General features: G+C 46.1%; 1 protein-coding gene across 1 annotated transcript; it reads right to left on the reverse strand.

Moving 5' to 3' along the window:
* Positions 1 to 313: 313 nt before the first annotated feature.
* Positions 314 to 10,509, reverse strand: PSMA4 (proteasome 20S subunit alpha 4). Its single transcript, XM_020976012.2, has 9 exons — positions 10,379 to 10,509; positions 8,321 to 8,346; positions 8,014 to 8,056; positions 7,577 to 7,739; positions 5,629 to 5,706; positions 4,706 to 4,794; positions 3,257 to 3,387; positions 2,859 to 2,982; positions 314 to 707 (listed from the first exon to the last, which is right to left on the reverse strand). Exons 2-9 carry the CDS (start codon positions 8,321 to 8,323, stop codon positions 553 to 555), a joined length of 786 nt encoding a protein of 261 aa, XP_020831671.1. The 5' UTR covers positions 8,324 to 8,346; positions 10,379 to 10,509; the 3' UTR covers positions 314 to 552.
* Positions 10,510 to 13,402: the final 2,893 nt, after the last annotated feature.

A 13,402-nucleotide genomic window follows, 5' to 3' on the forward strand; every position in this document is an offset into this window, starting at 1 on the left:
CAGCTGCTAAGTCGCACTGACTACCTTGGAAACGCCTCCTTTTCCATCTTCAGGGGCCAACACTGGCCCTCCTCTCCTCTCCTCTCCTCTCCTGCCCTGCTACTTTGATGACACTGAAATCAGCCTCCTGCCTCTGGTTTCTGTGCGCTGCCATTTATCTCCCCTCAGACGCACATTCCCCAAGTATCTAGTCTGTGCTCAGCAAAGGCCAGGGCATTCCTCCCAACACATCACTGCTCCATCAGAAGGTGGATGGACCAGCCTCCTCTACTGGCACTCGGCTCTCAGTGACAAAGCTCGAATAAACACCCCATTCCAGTTTTTCCAAGTTTTATTCAGAAAGCAGACATAAGGTGTCTGTGAGGAATAATCACCATTACTGAGGGGCACAGAATGACAATGACCCCATCCAGTAAGTAATGTCCTATTTCCTCACTGAAGACACTAAGAAAAACCAGGCTTGAGGCTTCCTCTGTGTGGAATTTTAAGAGCAGCTTTTTAAGCTGAAAAGGAACCCTAAGGTTATCTATTTAAAAATCCTGCTTTCAGATTCTATTTATCCTTTTCTTTCTGTTCCTTTTCCTTCTTCTCACGTTCTGCTTTCGCTTCTTCCTCTTCGTGTTTCTTAATCAACTGTTCCACTTCTTTCTGCTTTAAAACTCTTATTGTTGTCTTCCCATTTTCTCTGGTTAATGTGGCAATTTCGACTATAAAGAAAACAAAGGAATGTTTATCCACCCTCAAATCTACCAACAAACGCACCCAACCCAAGCAGCTTCTGCGCTGCGAGTACTACCGGAGCCCAGCTCCCACGGCTCCCCACGGTGTCTCCACATCTCTAACCATTATGCTCGTCTACATGCCAGCCCGCTCAGTCCCCCCCAGTGCCCAGTAAGCCATGCCCTCCAAGGCAGACTGAAGACTAGAAAGACTTCAGTGACCTGGACCAGGCCCAAGGTGACAGCCGAGGCAGGAGGGCTTGTGAACCACTGCTGAAGGAAGCTTTCTGTCAGGTGCTGGGCCCCGGGGTCAACCACAGCTCCCTTCTTAGCGCCCTGCAGAGGACCACAGGCTTTGAGTGGGAAGCGACCTTAGGGATCACCTAGTGCACATTTCACAGATAAGGAAAGGAAGTCCCAAGAAGTCAGTGACTTTCCCGAGGTCAACCACGACCAGAGCTGGACTTGAATCCAGGTCTTCTGGTTCCAAATTTCAGCAGGGTTCCCTCCCCTGCTCTCTCAAGCTGCATTAAGGCCTCTCTGAGCACTTCTTCCTACTTCTCACATTAAGGCCTTCCAAACTTCATTAGCTGCTCTCATGCACCTTTCCTGAGGGAGGGGGTCTCTTGCTACTGCCAAACAAAGAGCCACCCACGAACCCCGTGAATGAAGGTGAGAGTACACAGTAGGGAAAAAGACAAGAGAATAAAGCACATTTCAACTACAACTCGAGAGGCTAAATTCTAATGCACCTGAACCAAGAAGGTACTAAACAAGTCATTGTTTGAGCTCTTGCTAATATTCAGTGTCTGTGATTTCACTGAGGTGAGCAAGGCTTCAAAAGCTGCTCTGGCCACAAATGTCCCATCTGGGATCCAACTCTGGCCTCCTTCCCACTTGGCCAGGCGGTTCTCAGACACCGGCTGGGTGCCACAGCCAGCAGCCTAGAAAGGCTTGGTAAAGCCCACCTAGGGTTGGTTCTATTTATTGTTGCTGTTCATTCATTTCAGCCCGGTCCAACTGTTCATGACCCCATTTGGGGTTTTCTTGGCAAAGATACTGGGGTGGTTTGCCATTTCCTTCTCCAGCTCATTTTACAGATGAGTGACTTGCCCAGGGTCACACAGCTAGTAAGTGTCTGAGGTTAGATTTGAACTCACAAAGATGAGTCTTCCTGACTCCAGGCCTGGCGCTCTAGCTGTCTGAAGGGCCTATTTTCTCCCCTTCGTAGACTTAGGTTTTCTGGGCACCTGCCTGAGCTGATGAGACAGGCAGTTTTGAATCCACTATAAGTCAGACTTAGATTCCTATCTGCCACTGTACACAGTAACAATAATGATAACAACAACATTAACACATGCAATGCTTTAAAGTTTACACGGCACTTTGTCCACAACAGCCCTATCCACAGGCTGATTACCACAAATAACATTGTTGCCCTTTCACAAAAAGAGGCTGAGGAAGGTCATGACTGGTCCAAGTTCATGGTGCCAATCATCGAACTCTGATCGGAGCCCAGAACTCGTGACACCGCATCCAGATCTCTTTTCACCCCCCCAGTTTTCTTCAGAGACCTAACATAACCACAAAAGAGAAGAGTCTAGGAGGGAAGTCACCTTGTTTTCCCAGGAAGTTTTTCCAAGTTAGAGACTGAAGCTAGCCACGCCAAGACTCCTTTCTTCACTTCTCAGATGCTTCTCCAACTCAGATCTGTGAAGCCATCCTTACTCCTACATTCTCGACACGATACCTGACCTTGGGCCTCATGTCAGACTTGACTTATGTCTCTTATATACTTGCTTTCTGTAGCTTTGAATTTTATTTTATTTAAAAAGTCCTTCAGAACATGGACACGTCAGTATCTAACCCTGACAGGGCTTCTGTACCCGTTCTTTACACTACAGTTACTTGCGTGCTGTGTCCCCTCTTCCCCACTGGACTGCAGGCAAGGACAAGTCGCATGGGCTTTCTCCGTTTTCAGCCTGCCCAGAGCAAGCAGTTTGCTGAATCTGTCTTTGGACAAGTTTGCCTTAGCTACAAAACAGACAAGTACATCCAATCCTCTTAACTGTGTTGGGCATTTTCAGCACCAAGACAATCAGCTCACAGGACAACAAGGACAGGCGAGGCACGGGTTACCTTTTTCAGCAGAAAGTTTACTAACATCCATGGTTTTATTGAGCACTTTAATTGCCAAGGCAAGTGCCGACTTCAGAGTCATCCCTCCTTCCTTGTAGTCTTGCTTTAACATTGATACAGCAGCCTGTAAGACGCAGAGGTAACAATCAATGCCAGAGTCCCCGTTAAGCCTCTGGATAAAGTTCTGAAATATGCATGGCTGGAAGACAAGCATCATTCCAGGTGCTCGACGTCTAAGGCTCCTTACCACTGCTCTGTGAGGTAGCCAGTGGGAGAGGGAGGCTCAGAGACTCCAGACCACACCCGGGTCTGCTCCAGAGGACTGGCTCTCTTTCCCCGACACCTGGCTGCCTTCTCCTGGGGTTGCTCTACATTTCCCGCCATTAGAGGACACTCACCGCACTGTTATTTCCAATGCAAGTGGCCTTCCAACCTCCATAATTTCCACTGGGGTCGCTCTGATACAGCTGGAAACCATAATGCTTGTCCCAGCCGATATACAGCAGTGAAACACCAAAAGGGCGCTTTCCTACGAGAGACAGGTCAGTACTGCAGGGTAATTGTAGGAGCCCCATAGTGGTCATCAAAGTCATTGCCAAAGGGCTATCAAAACGTGCACAGCCTTTGACCCAGAACACCACGTCTAGGGCTGTATCCCCAAAGAGACCATAAAAACGGGAAAAGGACCCACATGTACAAAATACTGACAGCAGCTTTAAATGTGGTGGCAAAGAACTGGAAATTGAGGGGATGCCCATCCATTGGGGAATGGCTGAACAAGCTGTGGTAAATAAATATAAAGGAATGCTATTGTGCTATAAGAAATGATGAACAGGCAGACTTCAGAAAAACCTGGAAAGACTTGTATGGACTGATGATGAGTGAAGGGAGCAGAATCAAGAGACCATTGTACACAGTAACAGCCACATTGTGCGATGACTGACTTTGACAGACTTAGCTGTTCCCAGCAATACAAGGATCTAAAACATCTCCAAAAGTCTCATGATGAAAAATGCTTATCCACATCCAGAGATAGAACTATGGAGTCTGAATGCAGATGGAAGCAATTTGCTTTTTTTTCCCTTCTGTTTTGTTTTGTTTCTTCTTGTCCTATTGGTTCTAACTCTGTTTTACAACATGACTAATGTGAAAGTATGTTTAACAGCAATGTATATGAAGAGCCTATATCAGATTGCATGCCGTCTTGGGGAAGGAGGGAGAGAAAATTTAAAACTCAAAAGCTTATGGAAGTGAATGTTGAAAAATAAAAATAAATTAATTTTAAAAATAAAATAAAACCAAAAAAAATCATTACCAAACCCTTTTCTGCAAACTAAAATTTTGATAAACTGTTGATAAACTCTACCATAAATCCTACTTTTGTTCACTGGAAATACACAGAGTCAGAAGGCAGAATAAAAGATACAAAAGCTTGGTTTTAAGTGGTATATTACTGAGTAAACAGAAATTCTCTTCCACCTTTGAACATGTTTATTTTAGCTTCTCAAGAGCTTAGCAACAAAATTTCAGGCCTAAATCTCATGCCTACAAAATGGCAGAAAGAATATCTGAAAAAGGGGCAGCTAGGTGGCGAAGTGGATAGAGTACCGGCCCTGAAGTCAGGAGGACCTGAGTTCAAATCCAGCCTCAGACCAAACACTTAACACTTACTAGCTGTGTGACCCTGGGCAAGTCACTTAACCCCAACTGCCTTAAAAAAAAAAGAATATCTGAAAAAAATGTTAATATACATAATTTCCAACTTCTTTTTGCTGTCTAAAAAGTAGTTTCTTATTCACAAGCTTTTAACATTTTTTAGACAGGTTTCAAGGGATTAATAATCATACCTCCAAATTGTGTATAAGCTTGTTTGATATCACACAGTGCTGTAACCAGCTGCTCACAAGGAATAGGCTCCTGATACTGTAACAGGTACCTAGTATGCAGAGATGGACAAGTTACTACTTCAACCAAAAAACCACTTAGTGGCTCTACTGCATGGAGACATTATCTGAAAGGCCTATACCACCGAAGCAAGTGGTGACATGGAGGAATCAAGTCAACACGGGCATTTCTAACATGTTCCCAAATACTAAAATCATACATTAATGGTAGAAAAGGCCAGCGTATAGGATTATTTACCACTGAGATACAACTTTGCACATGCTGTCAGATTAAGGCAGCTGAGCTGGGTGGTGTCATGGAGCGAGCACCAGGAGTCAGGAAGATGTGGATTCAAATACTCTGTCACACACCAGTGATGTAAGCCTGGGGAAGTCACTTAGCTTTCTTTCCTCACCCATAAAATGGGGATTAATAATACCCCTTACTTCTTAAGGCTGTTGTTGGGATACAATGACATAATATACATAAAGCAGCTTTGTAAAACCTAACAAGAGAAAAGACCTGGTATATTACATATGTCACAATTCTCAATTTGTGACATAAAGTAATGATATTCTAATAATAAACAACAAGGCACTAGATCAGCTTTGATCTGTGAATGCTCAATGATGAAATAGTGAATCTTCTACAAATTGAAAATATACAATTCTGTGATGCCAAGAATCTGTTTATCTGAATAGATCACAACTTGGCAAGATCCCTAACAAAAGCTTTAAAGTGGCAATAACATCTGCAGTCTTAGCCTTTTTCAGAGGGGTGATCTTCTCAATAACTTAATAACATCGACCTGACAGCCTGCCACAGATGAGCTCTCCCTGGTATTAAACCCAAACTGCTATGCACTCTTCTCACCATGCAAACCTACCTCTGAGCAATGAGTCTCAGTTCATTAGTTAAAACATTAGCATCAGAAGTTATGCCTGCCACACTGCAAGCCATATCCCTGAAGGAAAAAAGAAAACAGGTCTTATGAGATAAACAGGGAACATTCCTGTAGACAATATGACAGTATTAAAGAATATGTATCTGTAAATGTCTAATAATATTGCATTCTAGCTATACTCAACTCTGGTGACCACAGAAGTTGGTTACCATCTACTATTTTTAAATGTGTTATTAGCAGCCCAAAATGTTTGCTTTAGAACATCACCATACAAAGGAAATCACAACTTTGCCTTTGTCATTGTAAAAGACTTCTGAAATGACATTTCATTGAGAAATTCGACCCATACTGTTCCTGTATAGTTGAGGGACTCCCTCCCCCACCTGCCCCAGCCTGCCCAGAGCCCACCTTGATTTCCCCCCCTCCCTCATGGTTGCTGGCGTGGGTCCTCCAAGACATGGGATGCTAGCCAGACACAGACACTCACATCTCTTCCATGGAGAGGGAGTCACCAACTACAATCCTTCTGAAGATGGAGGAGCACCAGCCTCATCATTGCCCCTGCTACTGTACCTTGCTGTCTGTTCTCCTTTCTACGCGTGAACTCTTCTATGTGTTGTCTCCTTCAATTGGAATATGCGTTCTCTGGGAACAGGGACTGTCTCGCTTTTCTATTTATACTCCTAACACTGAGTCCAGTGCTCGGCATAAGCCAAGCACTTAATAAATACTTATCCATTCCACACCTTACTGTAAATGGGGGAATACAGGGAATGTGAAGTAAAAAACTTATGTTGATACACACGTATGTATACAAGCATGTGTGGCTGTGAGTGTATGAATAAACTAAGTCGCAAAGAGTGAGGGATGAAGCAGGAAAAGAGGACTTTATCTCTACTTTGTGCACATTAGTTAAGTTCCTTTTTGGCTGTTTAAGATGGAACGGACATCCTTAGTTCTACATGCCATTTACCCTCTATCACATGAAGTGAAAGCAGGCCAGCTGGCAAGTGGGTGCAAGCTTCAGACCAGTCATGAAGAAATGCCATCTCTGTCACGGGCAGGATCGAACATTTTGAGAATTTATGGATTAGAGCTGAAAGGGACCCTGGAGACCATGTAAACCAGCCCCAGCACTTTAGAGACTAGGAGAGTCTGGGTAAACGGCCCTCAGCGCAACACAAACACAGCCAAGTCGAGGTGAGGTCGGCAGCAAACCTGGCTTTCCTGCGCCTACGTCACGGCTGGGCCAACATCTGGTAGCAGCGCCGTACCAAGGGTACTGGTAGTTCCAACCCCAAGCTTTTCTCCCTTTTCAGGCTGTCATTTGGGGAAGCCTGTGATGTAGCAGGGAATGAGAAAGTTCTCACCTCATAAAGGAAAGGCAGTGTGACAGGGTATACTGGACCGAGGGCCAGAAACACTGGTCAGGTCTTGCCTCTGGCACAAAGCTGCCTGCCCCTGGGTCATATAACCTCTCGGATGTCCCAGGCCTCTCTAAGACTGCAAGTTACCAGTAAGCTGCCTATCTGTATTCCATTCCAAGAGATCCTACACTGATGAAATCACAGCCTTGACAAAAAAAAAAAGGAGGCCTTTTAAAAATTCCTGTCCCTGGCTCCTCATCTGAAGTAAGAATCCTCACAAAGAACAAATCACCACTTTTACTGAGTGTCTGCTAAGTTCCACGCACTGTGCGAGGTCCTGAAGAACTGGGCTCAACAGACCAGACCTGGCCTTAACCCTGGAGAACAGACAATATGAGCAACTCTAAGGAGTTGTGGTCTACGGAACACAAGGTTCAATGACGTGCCTTAAAGCCTCATTTACCATGTACTACCCAACTCCATTTTTCCAGGACACAAAGAAATTCTGATTTCCACTGTCACAGGTATGTATATCATCACGCAGAATCAAAGATCTCACTCACTCATTGAGTTTGTAAATCTTTTCTGAAAAAAAGACTTCATCCAGAAGCTTGTGGATGTTTCGTCTCTCTGCAGCCAGCAAGACACCGTCATTGGCTAAAATCCCCAAGCAAGTGCCTGCATGTCCAATAGCTTCCATGGCATATTCCACCTGGTACAAGCGACCTACAAAATATGACCAATAAGCAAACCTTCTCGTCACTGCCGATAGACAAGACTCATAAGAAACCACAGGACAGTAATGATACCAAGAAGTTTGGTTTTTCTATGCAGAATATTAGACTAACCTAGAGGACTTATTACCAGAAAGTTCAATTTTCAACAGACAGCTTAGATATTTTTAAAAGTGTAAAAGTTTGGTTTTTTTTTAAGACACTGAAACATAACTAATAGTTCTCTCTCACTGTGATTTGAGATAAGCTGAAGGATTTCTACTTACCTTCCGGTGAAAATATAGTGGTCCTCGAGTCATATCTTCGAGACTATAAAAGAAATACATACGATGAAATTTTGCCTTTCCAAAAATATGTGTTTAAATTCCCAAACACCTCCTAACCCACCCCCACCAAACCTAGATGTTCTATGCACACTAAATAGGAAGATAGCAGCGGTTTAAAAAGCTGGGAGCACTTCCTCCAACTTCTTTCTGCCCACTTTGGTTTTCTCATGCTATGGAGACACGAGGAACAAACAATGCTCTTTGTTACTCATGCTATGAAACTACTACTGGCATGTTCGGGACTTACCATGTTTCTTGTATTTTATATTATTCCTAGAAAAATAAAACGAGCCTGTTAGTAAGAGAGAATATTATAGCAGTTTTCTAGCCATTTTAAAAAACATGTATTACAAATTTTTTTATGACAGTAACTGATAATAAAATGTCAATTTTTTCATTTATAAATGCTACTGGGCAAAAAAAAAGCACAGCAATCACTTATCAAAAGATTTTACTGACTGAAATTAGGAAGAAAGTCTTAGGAAATTAGCAATGGAAGGAAAGAGGGGAAACCAACATTTATTAAGCACCTACTATATGCCAGGTACCGTACTAAATGCTTTACAGATATTTCATTTGAGTCTCATGACTGCCCTGGAAGGCAGGTGCTAACATCCCCATTTTACAGTTGAGGATGCTGAGCCCAAAAGAGGTTAAGTGACTTGCCCAGGGACACACCACTAATAAGTGTCTGCAGCCAGATCTGAATTCAGGGAGATGAATCTTCCTCACTTTGGATCCAGCGCTCCATCCTTCTGTCACCAGCTGCCTGTCTACCAATGCCTGTAGGGATCCTGAATTCTAATTCTCGTGTTTTAATTACGATATTTGTGAGGCTGAGGGAAAAAACTTTCACAGGCCATCCTTATTTGTCATTTCTAACACGTTAAACACATCCTCTAACCTCACCTTACAGTGCTGCTGTGAAGAAAAAACTCCGAGATCACGACACCTTGAGACGTTTCATGGGAAGAACACATCCCGGCTCTGTCACTTAGGAGCTGTGTGACTTTAAATACATTAACTGTCCCTCTCTAAGCCTCAGTTTCCTCAAGTATAAAATAAGGAAAAAGCTTCATAAGATTGTAAGGAAAGTGCTCTGTAAAGAACCACGAGCTATTATTATTGTACATGTTTTGTCCCAAACAAACAACAAACCCTCACAAATCTTTCCACGATAATTAAGAGTTTGTAAAAATTAAAGCCCTAATTGTTAGAGATATTTGAAAGCTTTCAAATGTATTTCATTCTCAAATTCACCTGTTCTGATGACAAATGACTCATTTTACCTAATCAGGAGTTGAAGAATAACTGCTTAGCTACACCAGAAGCCGCACAATAAAGCCAGCAAATAAAAGACTTCTTTTCTGTCAATTTGGCAAACTCAGGAGACACCTGCATTCTAGCGACAGAGGCTTTTGATTCCATCCTATAAAATACAGCTCCTTCTCTCATCTCTCACGTGCGGCTGGTGTTACAAAATCTACAAACTTCGGCCTTCCACTAGGAAGCAGGGGAGCCTCGGCGCTGCTTCTCCTCCCGCTCCTTGGACACCACCCCACCAACTAGCCCCGGACCCCAGGCTCAACCCTGACATTTACTAGCTCTGAGCCCCCAAGCCAATCACTTCAGCCTCAGTTTCCTCTGCAGGAGAGGGTTGGATTGGATTTTTAGGGTCCTTCTAGTGTAAGCCTTCCTAGCTGTTAGATGCATAAGCAGAAAGCAAACAAAGTGAAAGTGAATGTAAGGAACCAGAGTGAGGCAGCTACAACTTCAGCCCCCGCGAAGTCAGTGGGACGCCACGGGGGGCGCGAGGCTCGGAGCGATACATTGTAGCCCAGCCGTCTGTAAACAAGAAGCGGGTCTGGTGCTCCGCGCTGGCCCACCCGGGTGGCCCAAGGGTCCCCGGCCCCATTTTCCAGACGAGAAAACTGAGTCTCGGAGGCAAACGAGGGTGCCCGAGGTCACCAGGAATCAGCCTGCGCTGCTTCCCCCCGGGCCAGCTGGGGGTCACGGCCCCGGGACACAAGGGTCTCCCACGCCCTCGGCCCGAGCGGCCCCACGGGCTTCCTGCGCGCGGCTCCCGCCCGACCACCCGGTGCAGAGGAGGAAACTGAGGCCCGGCCGCCTCGGCGCCCCCCGCCAAGCGCCGCCGGACGGAGGCCGCCGGGGACACGCTCGTCAGGCCCGGGGGCGGCGGCTCCTGCACCGTCATCGCGCCGCGCGCCGGCCCGGGCAGCCGGGGCTCGGGGGAGGGTCCGGCCGCGTCCGGCCGCGCCCAGCCCTGGGGGCGGCGGGCACTCACCTCCGGGGGTGCCGGGGGTCGGGGTTCTCCGGCCGCGCCGCTGCTCGCTCCGCCGGGTCCGGGTCGTGTCTCAGCGAGTCACCGGCCGAGCTCCGCTGCCACAAATGGCCGCCCGCGCCTGCGCACTGCCCCGGTTGGGGGCGGGGCCGCGCCTGCGCAGAACGCGGGGGCCTGGCGGGCGCGGGAAGCACGTGGGGACCGGGCCGGGGCCTGGCCGGGCTGCTCGAGGGCTGGCGACGAACGTGGCTTCTTTTCTTCCCTTTGCCCCGCGGCACTCTTGGACCTCCGGAGCGCGGGTAACAGACGGGGAAACTGAGGCCTCATTGATTCAAATTGTCCAAACCCACTCTGCCTCCTGCCCGCTTTCCCACGTCTGCCTTTCTAAGCAAGCGCCAAATGCTTGCACAAACTTGTGTCCATGGGCAGGTAAAGGCTCCCCCTACCCACGGACGTTGCCCCCACACAGAGTGCACGCCGCGTGCATGCTCCTTCCCCACGCATCCATCTCCTCCAGCTCGTCATTTACAAGCCTTAGCAAGGTATGGCCAGCTGTTGCAAAGAGCCAACTTTTCCTCTTTGTTTCACAGAGTGTATAAATATGGCTTGTGTAATTGAGGATGCCTTCCCCACCAACCGCTGTGGCATAGGAGCCATCTACCAATAGCATATAGTCAATAGGCATTTCTGCTATTTTGAATCTAATAAAAACCTCTACTCTGATTCAGGCTGGCTTACTTGGCATTAGCTAGCTGAACTGATAGGAAAATTCCTGCAACATTTATTACTGGGAATTTTTGCTTTTATATTAGTCATAAATAGATATTAACTGGAATCCTTGAGCTCTCAAAAGTTAAACAAACCCACTAATTGACCTCATCTGATTTGTATGCACCATTCCACACCCATGGTTCCCCAGCTGCATTTCAGCATTTTATTCTTGCCTACGGGGACTGGAGCTCCAGAGAGACCGGACTTACACATAAGATGCAGACATCATCTGTGTAGATGGTAACTGAACCATAGTTGGGTGGGTAAGGAGCAGTAAACAGGCCAGTGGCCACGGACTGTACCATGTATGAAGGGGAGCAGAGCCAAGTGAGGCTAGGTAGGTACATCAGGCCCCAGTGGTGATGAGCTTTAAATAGCATGCAGTTTCTATTTGAGCCCAGAGATAATAGGGAGCCACTGTAGTTTACTGAGTACAGGAGTGATGTGGTCATATTTGTGCAACAGCATTAGAGAAAGCCACTCTACTTCCGCTTGGGGTGCCCTTAGAACCCCAAAAGGGAGATTTAAACAGCTTTTCTCTGGGGGAATGAATCTCACATATTGTACCATTGGGGGCTTGTCCTCACTCCTGCCTGGGCACATAGTGAGGCCCTGAGCTTGCTCTCCCCAGACCAAGACTGGCTACATCTTTCCCACAAGGTTCCAGAGTACCCCTGAGGATGTTGGGGTGTCACTTCTCCAAAGCTGTTGACTTGAATCCCCATGGTGTTCCTCCCCACTGATTTAAAATCCCCTCTTCTAGTGGGGATTACTCTGTTACACTGAAAACCACTGGTTCTGCTCTCATACTGACCACAGTTATTTCTTTCTGTTGTTTTCTCTCATCTCTGTTCTTGCCTAGCTGTTACATTGTTTTGTCAAAGTATACCCTTCAGACTTTGTACACAATAACAGCCACCTTAGGTGAAGACTGTTATTGTTAAACTGAACCCTTCTCAGCACTGTAAAGATCTAAGACGTCTCTAGAGGCCTCGGGATGGAAAATGCTGTCCACATCCAAAGAAAGAACTATGGAAGTTGAATCGCTATCACTTATTTTTACCTTCTGTTGAGTTTTGTTTCATCTTTCTGATGGTTCCTCCTATTGGTTTTAATTTTTACTTACAACTTCACTAATGTGAAAATATGTTTAACAGGAATGTAAATGTAAAACCTATATCAGATTGTGTGCCGTCTTGGGGGAGGGTGGGGGGGAGGAAGGGGGAGAAAAATTTTCAACTCAAAAGCATATGGAAGTGACTGTTAATAAATCAATAAATTAATAAAATTGGGAAAAGAAAAAAAAACACCAAAGTATACCCTTCAGATGTTCCAGTTTTTCCTGGTCTCTGTATTTCTTCATTGGCTGTCCCTACAGCTTAATCCACACACCCTGGCCTCACTTGCCTCTCCAAGCCTGGACTTCTGGACCTAACTGTGACCATCCTAATTCCACAAGTGAATTCTGCACTCCCACTGCAAACTCTGAGCTTCATTCGGTTTGCTTCCTCAGTCTAGAATGTCTTGTGGTCACCTAGCTGACACTTCTCTAGCAGGAATCAGGTAGGAAAAGACCCTTGTCTTCTGGATGCCCTGTAGAGGTCATTGGGACCACCCTCTGGGTCCCTGTGCTTTAAGGAGATGCATTTGTGCAGAATCACCTCCTTTTCCCCTCCTTCCACCAAGAGAGCCAAGCATGCTGCTTGCTTTGGGAAAATGGCCAAGCCCAAGTGGAAGCAGCCCATCCCAGGAGGTCACACCCAAACATCACGCTTCATCCTCCAACGCTATGTTCAGCAAAGATGTATGAAGCGCCTACTATGTGCAAGGCATGGGGGAATACAAAGATGGAGATAGACCCTGTTCCCTCCTCAAGAAGCTTAACATTGAACAAGCAGGGAATACAATTGCACATATCTGTAAGGGCCCCTTAGCAACCCTGGATAGCCAGGAAGGCTTTGTCTTTGTATTTTTATCAGAACTGATATTGTTAATCAGTGAAAGTCACAGTCCATATATGCTGAACTTAGGGTGCTTTAAAAATATAATCAAATGTTTATTGAATGCCTGGCATAGAATGGGAAGATACCAAAAGTTCTAAGATCCAGTCCCTGTCCTCAGGGAACTTTACAGATTGGCTGGAGGGAGGGGGCACAGGTGTGGCAGGTTAACTGAGGCAGCACTGGCTATGTCCCAAAGGAGTGGCTGAGTTGGGCGGTGGCATAACTCTAGCCCAGAGGGTGGACAAGTGCCTCA

The sequence above is a fragment of the Phascolarctos cinereus genome, unplaced genomic scaffold (assembly GCF_003287225.1).
Source record: "Phascolarctos cinereus isolate Bilbo 61053 unplaced genomic scaffold, phaCin_HiC Scaffold_3;HRSCAF=262, whole genome shotgun sequence".
Lineage (NCBI taxonomy): Eukaryota > Metazoa > Chordata > Mammalia > Diprotodontia > Phascolarctidae > Phascolarctos > Phascolarctos cinereus.

Coding starts and splice junctions, on each gene's coding strand:
- PSMA4 (XM_020976012.2), bottom strand. Junction 7,740..8,013: donor CACTATATTTTCACCGGAAG/GTAAGTAGAAAT, acceptor CATATTTTGTAG/GTCGCTTGTACCAGGTGGAA. Junction 4,795..5,628: donor CTGAGACTCATTGCTCAGAG/GTAGGTTTGCAT, acceptor TCTGCATACTAG/GTACCTGTTACAGTATCAGG.